The 12,742-nt window shown below is 45.5% G+C and overlaps 1 protein-coding gene across 1 annotated transcript; it reads left to right on the forward strand.

Moving 5' to 3' along the window:
- The first annotated feature begins 5,178 nt into the window (after positions 1-5,178).
- Positions 5,179-12,742, forward strand: LOC116516005 (snake venom serine protease-like). The gene is made up of 5 exons (XM_032228347.1): positions 5,179-5,269; positions 8,321-8,471; positions 10,242-10,501; positions 11,757-11,890; positions 12,558-12,742. The coding sequence occupies exons 1-5, from the start codon at positions 5,218-5,220 to the stop codon at positions 12,738-12,740; spliced, it is 780 nt and encodes a 259-aa protein (XP_032084238.1). The 5' UTR covers positions 5,179-5,217; the 3' UTR covers positions 12,741-12,742.

Below are 12,742 nucleotides of genomic sequence, written 5' to 3' on the forward strand. Positions count from 1 at the left end.
CGCTGAGAGGTCAAGGAGGACCAGGATGGAGGGATGTCCTTCATCTCTGGCTCTCCAGAGATCATCCATCAATGCGACCAAGGCGGTTTCAGTGCTGTAACCGGGTCTGAAGCCTGACTGGAAGGGGTCTAGATAGTCTGCTTCCTCCAAGGACCGTTGGAGCTGGAAGGCCACCACCTTCTCAACAACCTTCCCCAAAAAGGGGAGGTTGGAGACCGGGCGGTAGTTATTAAGGACAGCTGGATCTAGGGATGGCTTCTTCAGGAGGGGTCTCACCACCGCCGCCTTCAGTGCGGCGGGGAAGTTCCCCTCCCGAAGGGAGGCGGTTACAACCGCCTGGATCCAGCCTCGTGTCACCTCACTGCTGTTAGAAACCAGCCATGAGGGACACGGATCCAAAGCACAGGTGGAGGAACTCACAGCTCTCATGGCCTTGTCCACATCCCCGGGGGTAACCTCTTGAAACTCAACCCAGAGCTGTTGTACTTGGTCCCCCTGAGTCTCGGCTGGAACTGCAGATGTGGAGTCCAAGTCCATCCGAAACCGAGCAATTTTGTCCGCTAAGAATTGGGCATATTCTTCAGCTCTGCCCTGCAAGGGTTCCCCCGCCTCCCTTTTGTTCAACAGGGAGCGGGTTATCCTAAACAGGGCGGCTGGCCGGGACTCTGCGGACGCAACCAGGGAGGCTATATGTGATCTTTTAGCTGCCCTAAGTGCCCTAGTATATTCCCTGGTGCAGGTGGTTACCATTGCTCGGTTCGATGCGGACTTATCGGACCTCCAACGGTGCTCTAGGCATCTCCTCCGGCGCTTCATCTCCCGGAGCTCCTCGGTGAACCAAGGTGGTCTCCGGGATCCGCCGCCTCGGAGGGGCCGCAGTGGCGCAATCCGGTCGAGGGCCTCTGACGCTGCCGAGTGCCACGCAGCAGCCAGAGTCTCCACCGGACTGTGGGTGAGAGTATCAGGAATAACCCCAAGCTCTGTCTGGAACCTTACTGGCTCCATAAGACGCCTGGGGCGGAACCACCTGGTCGGTTCCTCCTCCCTACAGTGGGGGTTGGGCTTCCGGAAGTCGAGCCTCAGTAGGCAATGGTCTGACCACGACAGGGGTATGATGTCACTCCCCCTCAGACCAAGATCACACATCCACTGCTCCGAGAGAAATACAAGGTCAAGCATGTGTCCCGCCGAATGGGTTGGGCCTCGGATTACTTGAGTCAAGCCCATGGCTGTCATGGAAGCCATGAACTCCAGCGCCCCGTCAGAGTTTTCACCGAGCGTCGGCAGATTAAAGTCCCCCAGGACCATCAGCCTAGGGAACTCAACTGCCAGCTCGGCTACTGACTCGAGGAGCGAGGGGAGGGCTGCTGCAACGCTGTTGGGAGGCAGGTACGTTAGCAGCAAACCCACTTGACCCTTGAGGTCCAACTTTAACAGCAAAGACTCACACCCGACAATCTCCGGAGCAGGGACCCTACGAGGAACTAACGACTCCCGGATGACAGCGGCCACACCCCCACCCCTTCCCTGGGCTCTCGGCTGATGCAGCACCTGAAAACCTTCTGGGCACAGTTCTACGAGGGGGACTCCTCCCTCTGGGCCCAGCCAGGTCTCAGTAATACATGCCAGGTCTGCCCTCTCGTCTAAAATTAAGTCCCGGACGAGAGGTGCTTTATGTACAACAGACCTGGCATTTAGCGACAACAGCCTGAGACCAGGGTCCTGATTACTTACACCATCTGGTCTTGGAGTGGGACTCCTAGGGCCGGAAGGAGGGATCTCTGTGATGTAGCGAACCCTCCTTCCCCGGTAATGGCCTGCCCTAGAGTCCCCGCCGTATCTGCCCCTCCCTGTCACGACCGCAATACCCCGACCCTCTCCCGTGTCTTTAGCCCCCTCAGCCACCCCCATAGCCCCCGCAATTCCCGGCAGGTCCTCCGAATCAAGCACACTCATTTATACACTCAAGCAGTCCCCACGTGATAATTAAAACACATAAAATACAAGAGTCATAGGGTAATAAAAGTGGGATCATCCAATTCACACATACAATCACATGCACTCGCCATACCATTTAAGAGTGTGCGCAGCGTGCGTAGATCTTATAAAAGAGTATATATAGAAGGGGGAGTAGCCTTCGTCCCTTCTTATGTATTTGGGAAGGTCCCAAAAAGTCCAGGCGATTAGAAGAAATCGTTAAAGCTGTTAAAGTCCGATTTATCGATAGTGTCAGTGAAGGCAAAGTCTGGGCAGTTAAGATGGTTTCCCTTGGGCGATAAAAGATAATATTGACCAGATGGATGCAGTTAGTTCGTACGTGCAGAGGCCTGGCAGATGTAATTATAGATGTAATTGTAGGTGGAGTGAGTAGGTGGTAATTAAGAAGGCGGTAGAGATGGTAAAAATGATGGTCCCTTTATGACTAGTGGACTTCAACTCCCAGAATTCCTGATCAAGCCATGTTGGCTCAGGACCTCTGGGAGTTGAAGTCCACCGACCATAAAAGGCCCATAGTTCCCTACCACTGTTCTAGACTGCATATATAACCTAGGTACTAAATTGACCCATTTTCTATGGTGGAAGCCTTGCAAAGAGAAGGAACTCCCAGCTGCTGTAGTTTCCAGCACGCAGAATTTTTTTCTTCCTGACCTTCATTGCATTTCTATTTAAAAAAAGTTTCCTACAGCAATTAAAGTTTACTCATTTTAATTAAACTTCACTACAATAATCTACACAAATCTTCCTCCCCCCCCTCCCAAATTCTGACAAAGAGTGTAAAACTCTTTGAGAGGGGGACGATTCCACATCCCTGGGCTAGGCTACCGTCTGTTTAATCATATCAATTAATGTATTCCAATGAATATGGCCATCCACTTCAAAGCCATGACTTTGGTTGGCTAACAACAATTCAAAATTTTTTAAAAAAACCATTCAACTATAGTGAGCAGCTGGGACATCAGTAGCAATTGATTCTGCTGCTGTGCAAACTCTACCATGCATTTGAATCCTCAAAGCCTGGTGACAAAACCATGCATTTTAAGGCAATGGCCCCCAACATTTTGGGCATCAGAGACCAGTTCCACGGAGCCAGGTTTTTCCGCAGACGGAGGGGACGTGGTTTTGTGTGTGTGCTTCCTACATCCCTTTGCTTGTTTGCGTGGCCCAGCTTCTGGCATACCGTGGTCCAGTGCCTATACACGGACTAAGGGTTGTAGACCCCCCATTTTAAGGCCTTGTAAAATGCCACAAGGGTTAGGGCTAATTTAACCTTGGGATGGGCGGGGTTACCCATGAGAGAAACATCTTTGTTCTTGGGTCATGCCAGGTGGGATTCCCTAATGCCAAGCATCTCCTCATCCGACAGACAATGACAGGGAGAAGCAGTCATTTAAATAACCCAGTCTAATACCATGTACGATATCCAACCATAGCTGGGTACCAGTGGTGGGTTGCAGGCGCTACGCCCCAGTACGGGCATACCGGAGCCTGCCCGGAGCACTGGATACCGTTCCGGTATGGTGCTCTGTAGGGCCCACCTGGCCGCCAGAGTTCCTTACCGGTCTTTTAAATCTTCGGCACTTCCGCGCATGCACATGGTGCATACAGACCTGCGCAACGCTCCACTGAGCAGCTGGAGAGTCGTGGAGGCACTAAGATGCATGTGCACGCTGCGCACGTCCATGTGAACACTGCCAGGCCCGTTCCAACCATACCGGTTGGAACGGGATCCGGAACCCACCACTGCTGGGTACCCTTTCCCGGTTATATAGAATTCAACTTCCACAATTGTCCACAATTGCCATCCTGGCTGAGAAATCCTAGGAGATGAAGTCCAGGCATCTGGCTGTTATGACATTTAAAGGTTAATGCTAATTTTAACTCAGTCAAATTCAAACAAATTGCAACTGTAGAGAATGTCCATCCAGTCTTGTACGTAGCCAGATTTTCTGACCTCCATTTTTCCAAAACTGGATCCTAGAATCGAAAATGGGGAGAGTTTTCAAACCAGTCTCGCAACACTGAAAATTGTTGGATTAGTATCAGTTTCCCCCACTATTAATAATATAGGAACGGTCATTTTTCTTCACCACACAGATAAAATGATCAACTGAGCGTGGGTTACAGACGTGGGTTCCTACCAGTTTGCACCTATTCGGTAGAACCGGTTCGTCAAATCTACTGAACCAGTTAGAAGAGGTTCTACCAGTGGACCCGGAAAGCAGGCCACACCTACAGAAGAGGTTCCAAAAAATTTTGAAACCCACCACTGGCAAGGATCTTGTAACTTGACAGCTTTAAGACTTGCATGCTTCAATGCCAGAGTTTCTGAATAGGTACTTGAATGACCTAAGTACTAATTCATAATTTCATATCCGGTCACATGGGCGGCAAGCCACTCCCATCTGGTCACATGGGTGGCAAGCAACTCCCACAAAGGAGGCCACACCCACAGAGTAGGTTCCAACAATTTTTGAAACCCACCACTGGCCTTTGTATGGTCTAACTGCCCTGGCTTTTTCAGGCTTAAAAATATTTCCAGTTAGAAAACAAAATGTTTTCCTTCTCTTCTAAAACTGAAATGAATTCCACACCTCTCATAGACAGCATTAAACACATTTTGGGGCTTCTGCTGTCCAGAAGGGTCTCTTTTTATTGAGATACATATTCAATTTTGTTATCAGTGTTCTTTCATGCCTCGGGCTGCACGATATAGAGCAGGGGTGTCAAACTCAATTTCATTGAGGGCCACATCAGGATTGTGCTTGACCTTGTGGGGCCAGAATGGGCATGGCCGAGTGTTCTGCCAGCAAAAATGGGCTCATGTGATTCGTTTTCCGCTGCAACGGCCTCCTGCAATTCTCTTCCAGCAAAAACGGAGTTTTGCTGTGCTCCTCCCGAGCTCCATTTGTACCCCTCCCGAGCTCCATTTTCCTGGCAGGGGCACCGCGGGCCGGTCATTTGCTCTTTCCAGGGCAGCCCCGCGGGCAAGATCTAAGCACCCCATGGGCAGGATCCAACCCCCGGACCTTGAGTTTGACTGATATAGAGCCAAGTTACACAAGGGTGAGACAATGGTATTTTCTCACATCTGTGCCTCGGCCTTGGAATACAAAAGAACAATGTGCTTAATCAAATATTTTGAACTGTGCACTCTTGCCAAAATTGTTTCCTATTTCTAAAGTCCCTGCAAACAGTTTGCCACGCAGAGTCGAAACTATGGCACTGATCGGAGTGCTAGCAAACCTTCTGATGATATGCCTTTCTTACGGTAAGAGACTAGACAACGGAGCTTTAAGACAGTGTCTTTTTTGGTTTAAACCTCCAGTTACATGAGTAAAAAACCTGCATGAAATTATTAACTCTAGATGTACAAGCAGGTTACAGGTAGAGAGTGGGGGGAGAGGTCCCAGTTGGTGCAAATGGAGAAGACCATTGCTGTATGTATAATGATGATATCAATTGACATATTTGATTCATATCAGCAGCACTAGCCAATTAAAAATATATAATCATAAGTACAGTCAGCTTCCTTTCGTGTTTCTATTTATTTGGAAACTGACTTCAATAGAGGAAGATAACATATTATAAAATACCTTAAGAAAAATGTTGGGGAGGGATTTTTAGTCTTTTAAAAATGGTTTATGAAATGGCCATTAATTTTTTGTCCAAACTGGTAAAACAAATCTGTTGCAATTAACCTAACTCCTATCCTGTGAGATTTGCTGCATTATATAGCGTGCAACATATGGGTCATTGCTTTTGAAACAACTATCAAAATTTGCATGTAGGGATTTTATTGCCATCAGTGTCGGTTCAAACTATTTTTAGTGAACTAAATCCAAATGTTATCTACTTCCCATCCAAATGTATAGATTAAATTCAATTTTTTCATCAAACTCTTCCCCACTTTCTCTGCTACTATTCCTTATTCGGCCACCCAATGAAGCCACCTTAATTTTTTTTTAATTTTTTTAATTTATTTTTGCTTAGCAATGCATTTCAGCAAGGTCAGCCTCTGGACCAAATGCTTCTAAAAGCCCATCCTTTTTAGACGCTAATCTGAACTATATATTTTTTAAATTTCAACTGATTAGCATAATCTGACTGCTGGTGATACCTTTAAATTCTTGAGCAGCAAAGAAGCATAGCAAAATATGCCAAAACTTTTGATAAGATCAGCTGACCATGATTTCAGTCATCAGAGTGGTAGAATCATGCTATTTAACCTTTTTTCCAGCATAATTGGAGTTGCGAGAAGAGTAATTTTTAGAACTGAAGCTTGAAAATCAAATGTCCCTTTTTGTTTGTACTTAATTTCTCTTGGATGGTAATCTGAAACCCAGGACTTATTATGTTTACCATATGTTCTGATTTTGACCAAGATGGTCCCAGTTTCTGGCTCCAGTACAAGCACCCTAACTGGTATGCAGAAATGTCCTGGAAAGTAGAACTGTACAGACCTGCAAAAGGAGACTCAGATATAGCCATGATTAATAACTAGTTCCCCAATGTACAGGGAGCACAAGGAAAGGAACATCTTCATTGAGCATCTATCTCCAGCTTTGCTTCTGCAAGTTTACAGATTATGGCCTTTGTCTTGCAGCTTGAAGATGTGTGGAGTTCAATTCCCAAAAGTCACCATTCTGTCTGGGGAATTGTAGGAATTGAAGTCCATACATCTTCAAGTGGCCATGGTTGAGAAACACTGGTTTAACTGGTTCAAAGTACAATAAGCTCATTGATATTGCTGTTTATAAGGTGCTCCAAGGAGCTTCTATACTTCCAGCAGCAAAACACTGTTTTAAATAGCTATTTGATCCTGGGATTAGAACGCCGCGCATGATAAAAATGCCTTTTTCACTTCCATATTGAATAAGTCATCTCCCCTGTCTTGGAAGTCTTCTACCCCCAAATCTTAGCACCTCTCACAAAGCCGAGCCTGCTTCAGTGACGTATTAAGTATTAATGTCCTGGACAGATCATATTTTAGAGTGGGGTGAGCTAGAATCTGTTTATTATTTAATGAATTTTTGCTTTCATAAATGTTTCTGTGTTGAATACACATACACAAATACACACACACACATGTACCGCTTTATAAATCCTTAGTAAGACCACACCTGGAATACTGTATCCAATTTTGGTCACCACATTACAAAAGAAGATGTTGAGACTTTTGAAAAACTGTACAGAAGAGCATCTAAGATGATTATATGGGCCTGGAAACAAAAATAATAATATGAAGAATGGTTGCAGGAATTGCGTTTGGCCAAAGTAGAGAAAAAAAAGGACTAAGGGAAAGATGATAGCAATGTTCCAGTGTTTGGAAGGCTGCCACAAAGGGGGTGAATTTATTTTCCAAAGCACCAGAAGGCAGAACAAGAAAAAATGGATGGAAAATAATCAAGGAGAGAAGCAACTTGGCATCAAGGAGAAGTTTCCTAACAATGAGGATAATTAACCAGTGGAACAGCTTGCTACCAGAAGTTGTGGGTGCTCCATCACTGGAGGTTTTTAAGAAGAGACTGGACAGCCAGCTGTCTGAAATGGCATAGGGTTTCCTGCTTGAACAAATTAGAAGACCTAGAAATTCCCTTCTAGCTCTATTCTGATTGACTGATATACATGCCTATAGGAAGAGCCATGGAAGCACAACATATATACATACATACATACATGCATGCATACATACATACATACATACATACATACATACATACATACATACCAGTGGTGGGATTCAAATAATTTAACAACCAGTCCTCTCTGCCCTAATGACCAGCTGGGTAGACGTGGCTTGGTGGTCTTGTGACTGGGTGGGTGTGGCCAAATCAATGTCACTCAGGTCAATGGGCACTTCGCCTTAGCTGTTATAATGTAATAAGGGTTAACCGGAGAGGCAGTTTCTGTAAGCAGGGCAATAAAAGCTAGGCTAGGGACATCACCAGAATGTTTCCTTCCTGACTTCCTTACAGGATTAGCCCTGTAAAGCGGGGAAAAATAAAAGGAGATTTCTTCCAACAACCGGTTCTCCAAACTGCTTAGAAAGTTACCAACCGGTTCCCCCAAATAGGTGCGAACTGGCTGAATCCCACCACTGATACATACATACATACACACACCTACCTACATGGGCATAGTCATGTATACAATTTGCAAATAATCCATAATAAATAAACCAGTTTTATTCAACTGCATTGAAGGGTGGGCGGCTCACGGTCTTCTGGGCATCTCCAAAATTAGTGTACTGATAAAAACACGACTAATAAAAGCAATTCTCTTCGACGCCACAGCCAAAACTTTCTTGGTTTCTTTGCAGCAACAACCCCACTTGATCGGATCATTGGAGGTTATGAATGCAACGAAAATGAACATCGTTCCCTTGTACTCTTGTATAACTCCGCAGGGTCTTTCTGCTCTGGGACCTTGCTCAACCATGAGTGGGTGCTCACCGCTGCCCACTGCAACAGGTGAGGGCATGACAGAATGTGGAAGGGTTGAGGGAGATCATGCTTAGATATCCAGATTTTAAAAAAATAATGTTGCTGCTAATTTTAGTGACTTCTCTGTGCATTTTGCATGAGTCTTCTGCTGCTCCTGCTCTTCACAATCATATCTTCAGCAATGCTGCTTATATTTAGAATGTCCTTCTTCACCATAGTATTTATATCTTTCCCTTTTTTTCTGGGGTATAATATAGAGCCAAGGTGGCGCAGTGGTTAAATGCAGCACTGCAGGCTACTTCAGCTGACTGCAGTTCTGCAGTTCGGCTGTTCAAATCTCACTGGCTCAGGGTTGACTCAGCCTTCCATCCTTCCGAGGTGGGTAAAATGAGGACCCGGATTGTTGTTGGGGACAATATGCTGACTCTGTAAACCGCTTAGAGAGGGCTGAAAGCCCTATGAAGCGGTATATAAGTCTAACTGCTAAACAACAAGCACAACAATATCTGGAACACTACCTGAACACCATCGGCATTGACAAAATCAACAGAGTCAATTGCAAAAGGCAGCTTTACTTGGAACAGCTTACATCCTGTGACAATCCCATTAATGCCACGGAAGCACAACATTTACCTACCCCATGTCCTTGGGAAGGACTCGACAGGTGGATAAAAATGGAAAATCCAGTCTAAATATCCAACTGACTGTGCAACCTACCAGAATATATAAATCACATGCCGCCTGACTCGGGGGGTTTGCAATTCAAAAATAAATTTCAAAAGAAAAAAAATTAAGAAAGCATAAACAATTTTTTTAAAAACCATGATGAAGTGAGGGACTCCTCTCTCCCTTGTCAAAGGCCTGGGCGAAGCACCATGTCTTCACAGTCATTCAAACTAAGAGCAGAGTGGGCACTATCCAGATCTTGCATTCATCTTTATCTATCGCACAATCCTTTGAGATAGTTTGGGTTGAGAGAGGATGTGTGCAATACAAAAATCATAGCAGTAGTAGCAAAATCACATGGGTTCTATCTCAACCATTTAACACAATCATCTATAGTTTATTCATGCCACATTCACTCAATGCACATTCAAGTCCGGAAAGAGATTAATTCATACTCTACGCTGAGGTTGCTTAGTGCTAAAAGGCACACAGCTCAGTTTACGCTTCAAGATTTTGCATAAACAATGGAAATAACTTAGTCAATCACCTGAATACATTTCTTGGGTGAACTCAGGCCTCTACGACATCTAATTCAGTCTTGTCAGCATGGATTGACTGTAACTCTTCCAAGTTTCAGGCAAGTTCCCCCCCCCCCCCAAACACAATTGGAGAAGGTGGGTTACGGCCAGAGGTGGGTTCCTACCAGTTTGCACCTATTCGGTAGAACCAGTTCATCAAATCTACCGAACCAGTTAGAAGAGGTTCCACCAATGGACCCAGAAAGCAGGCCACACCTACAGAAGAGGTTCCAAATTTTTTTGAAACCCACCACTGCCACACACACACACACACACACAGAGAGAGAGAGAGAGAGAGAGAGAGAGAGAGAGAGAGAACACATGGCTGGCAAGCCACTCCCACCAGGTCACATGACTGGCAAGTCACTCCCACAAAGGAGGCCACACCCACAGAGTAGGTTCCAAAAATTTTTGAAACCCACCACTGGTTATGGCCCTTTCTTGTTTGGCACTAATGATCCTGTTTGAAGACCAAAATGAGGTCAAGGACCATCCCACGTCATCTAGGGTTTACTTTAAGTGACTCCTTAACTTCTTGTTGTTTTTCTTGTAGGGAAAATATCAAGATAAGGCTTGGTGTGCATAACATACATGTACACAATAAGGATGAGCAGATAAGAGTCCCGAAGGAGAAGTTGTGTTGTCTGAATACCAATTACTGTACCCAATGGAGCCAGGATATCATGTTGATCAGGCTGAACAGTTCTGTTAACATTAGTGAACACATCGCGCCTCTCAGCTTGCCCTCCAACCCTCCCCGGGTGGATTCAGTTTGCCGTGTTATGGGCTGGGGCACAATCACATCTCCTGAAGGTAAGGATCTCCATCTATACCAGTGTTTCTCAACCTTGGCAACTTGAAGATGTCCGGACTTCAACTCCCAGAATTCCCCAGCCAGCAAATGCTGGCTGGAGAATTCTAGGAGTTGAAGTCCGGACATCTTCAAGTTGCCAAGGTTGAGAAACACTGATCTATACTCTCAGACAAAGCTATTGATGTAACATCAAGCATCAAACATCACATGAGATATGGTGGCACAGTAGTTAGAGTGCAGTACTGCAGGCTACTTCAACTGACTGCTAGCTGCAATTCGGCAGTTCTAATCTCACCGGCTCAAGGTTGACTCAGCCTTCCATTCTTCCGACGTGGGTAAAATGAGGACCTGGATTGTTGGGGGCTATAGGCTGACTCTGTAAACCGCTTAGAGAGGGCTGTAAAGCACTATGAAGCGGTATATAAGTCTAAGTGCCATTGCTATCCACCAGGGTTAAGGTCCCCACTATGTCTGATGATACCCAGGTAGAGATTGCAATGTGGATGGGCAATGGAGTTCCCTAACATTCCATTTCTTCATTAGTTCCACACCCACAATTTGAGAAGCCTTCAAATGCCCATCACCTGATTTAAAACCTATGAATATCTTGACAAAAAACATCCTTTGCAAACATTTAACCAAATCTATTTTTCTCAGGAGTCCCTTTGGTCAGCGCCCAACTAAACCGCAGTGACAAAACCGCGAGTTCTGAACCGCGCCAACGAATGAGCGCTGAATTGCGCCGACAACAACGCACCAACAGAAGGTCGCTGTAAACCTAATCCTAAACCTAAACCTAAACCTAACACTAACCCTAACACTAACCCTAACCCTAAACGTAACGCTAACCCTAAAGGTAACGCTAACCCTAAACGTAAACCTAACCCTAACCCTAACCCTAAACCCAACCCTAAACCTAACCCTAAACCTAACCCTTACCTTAACTTAAATCGCCCTTCTGTTGACGCGCTGTTGTAAATTGCCCTTCTGTCGATGCGCTGTTGTCGACGCGCTGTTGTCGGAGCGTTGATGACGTCACGGTTTTAGCGACACGGTTTTGTTGGCGCGCTTTTGTCCTGTGCGCTTTTGTCGGGTCACACCTTTGGGCAACTTTGAAAGACAATACTTCCTACTCCCAGGCAGTGAGATAAGCTCTATTGGTTGGACACAATGGGGATTATAGCTCTATGTATTAAGGTGGTAAATTGTGGAAGGTGGAACTATGTAACTTTGCCTATTTTTTTATTTTTTCAGTGACTTATCCCGAAGTCCCTCATTGTGTTAACATTAACATACTCCATAATGAGGTGTGTGAAGCAGCTTACCCAATGTTGTCAGGCAACATATTGTGTGCAGGTGAACTGGAAGGAGACAAAGATTCATGTAAGGTAAGATGATCCCTTCAAAGACAGACTTCTAAAGATACGATGCCAGTTTCCAAAGCTATGATAAGAGGTCCAGAAGGCATCTTGTAGAAACATACATATCAAGTTACAGCTTTTTCTAACTCCAGTGCCTCCTAGGTGTCTGGATTTCCAGACTTCTCAATAGTGGTGGAGATGCTGGTGGAGGAAACTCTAGGAGTTAAATTGTACAAGGATCCTGGATTGGGGAACACCGAAGTGAAACATTTGACCTTATATAGAAATGGACGATGGAAGAAGGAACCGTTTACTCCACTTTCCATTCACAGATGGGAAGGGACGTGCTGGCTCAGTGGCTAAGACACTGAGCTTGTTGATCAGAAAGGTTGGCATTTCAGCGCTTCGAATCCCTAGTGCTCCCGTGACTTGTCCCAGCTTCTGCCAACCTAGCAGTTCGAAAGCAAGTAAAATGAAAGTAGAAAAATAGGAACCACCTTTGGTGGGAAGGTAACAACGTTCCGTGCGCCTTTGGCATTTAGTCATGCCCTCCACATGACCACAGAGACGTCTTCAGACAGCACTGGCTCTTCAGCTTTGAAACAGAGATGAGCACCCCCCCCTAGAGTTGGGATCATATGTGCAAGTACCTTTACCTTTAATGTGATGTTCCATGTTTGATTTTTCTTAACAGGGTGATTCTGGTGGGCCCCTCATCTGTGATGGACAAATCCAGGGCATTGTATCTTGGGGGCACTTTCCTTGTGCCCAACCTTTTGAGCCTGGCGTCTACACCAAGGTCTTCGATTATCTTGAATGGATCCAGGACATTATTGCAGGAAATAAAAACGTGATTTGCCCCAATGACATCTTTTGAAA

The sequence above is a fragment of the Thamnophis elegans genome, chromosome 12, assembly GCF_009769535.1.
Source record: "Thamnophis elegans isolate rThaEle1 chromosome 12, rThaEle1.pri, whole genome shotgun sequence".
Taxonomy (NCBI): domain Eukaryota; kingdom Metazoa; phylum Chordata; class Lepidosauria; order Squamata; family Colubridae; genus Thamnophis; species Thamnophis elegans.

Coding starts and splice junctions, on each gene's coding strand:
- LOC116516005 (XM_032228347.1), top strand. CDS start 5,218: ATGGCACTGATCGGAGTGCTAGCAAACCTTCTGATGATATGCCTTTCT. Junction 10,502..11,756: donor CACAATCACATCTCCTGAAG/GTAAGGATCTCC, acceptor TTATTTTTTCAG/TGACTTATCCCGAAGTCCCT. Junction 11,891..12,557: donor GAGACAAAGATTCATGTAAG/GTAAGATGATCC, acceptor TTTTCTTAACAG/GGTGATTCTGGTGGGCCCCT.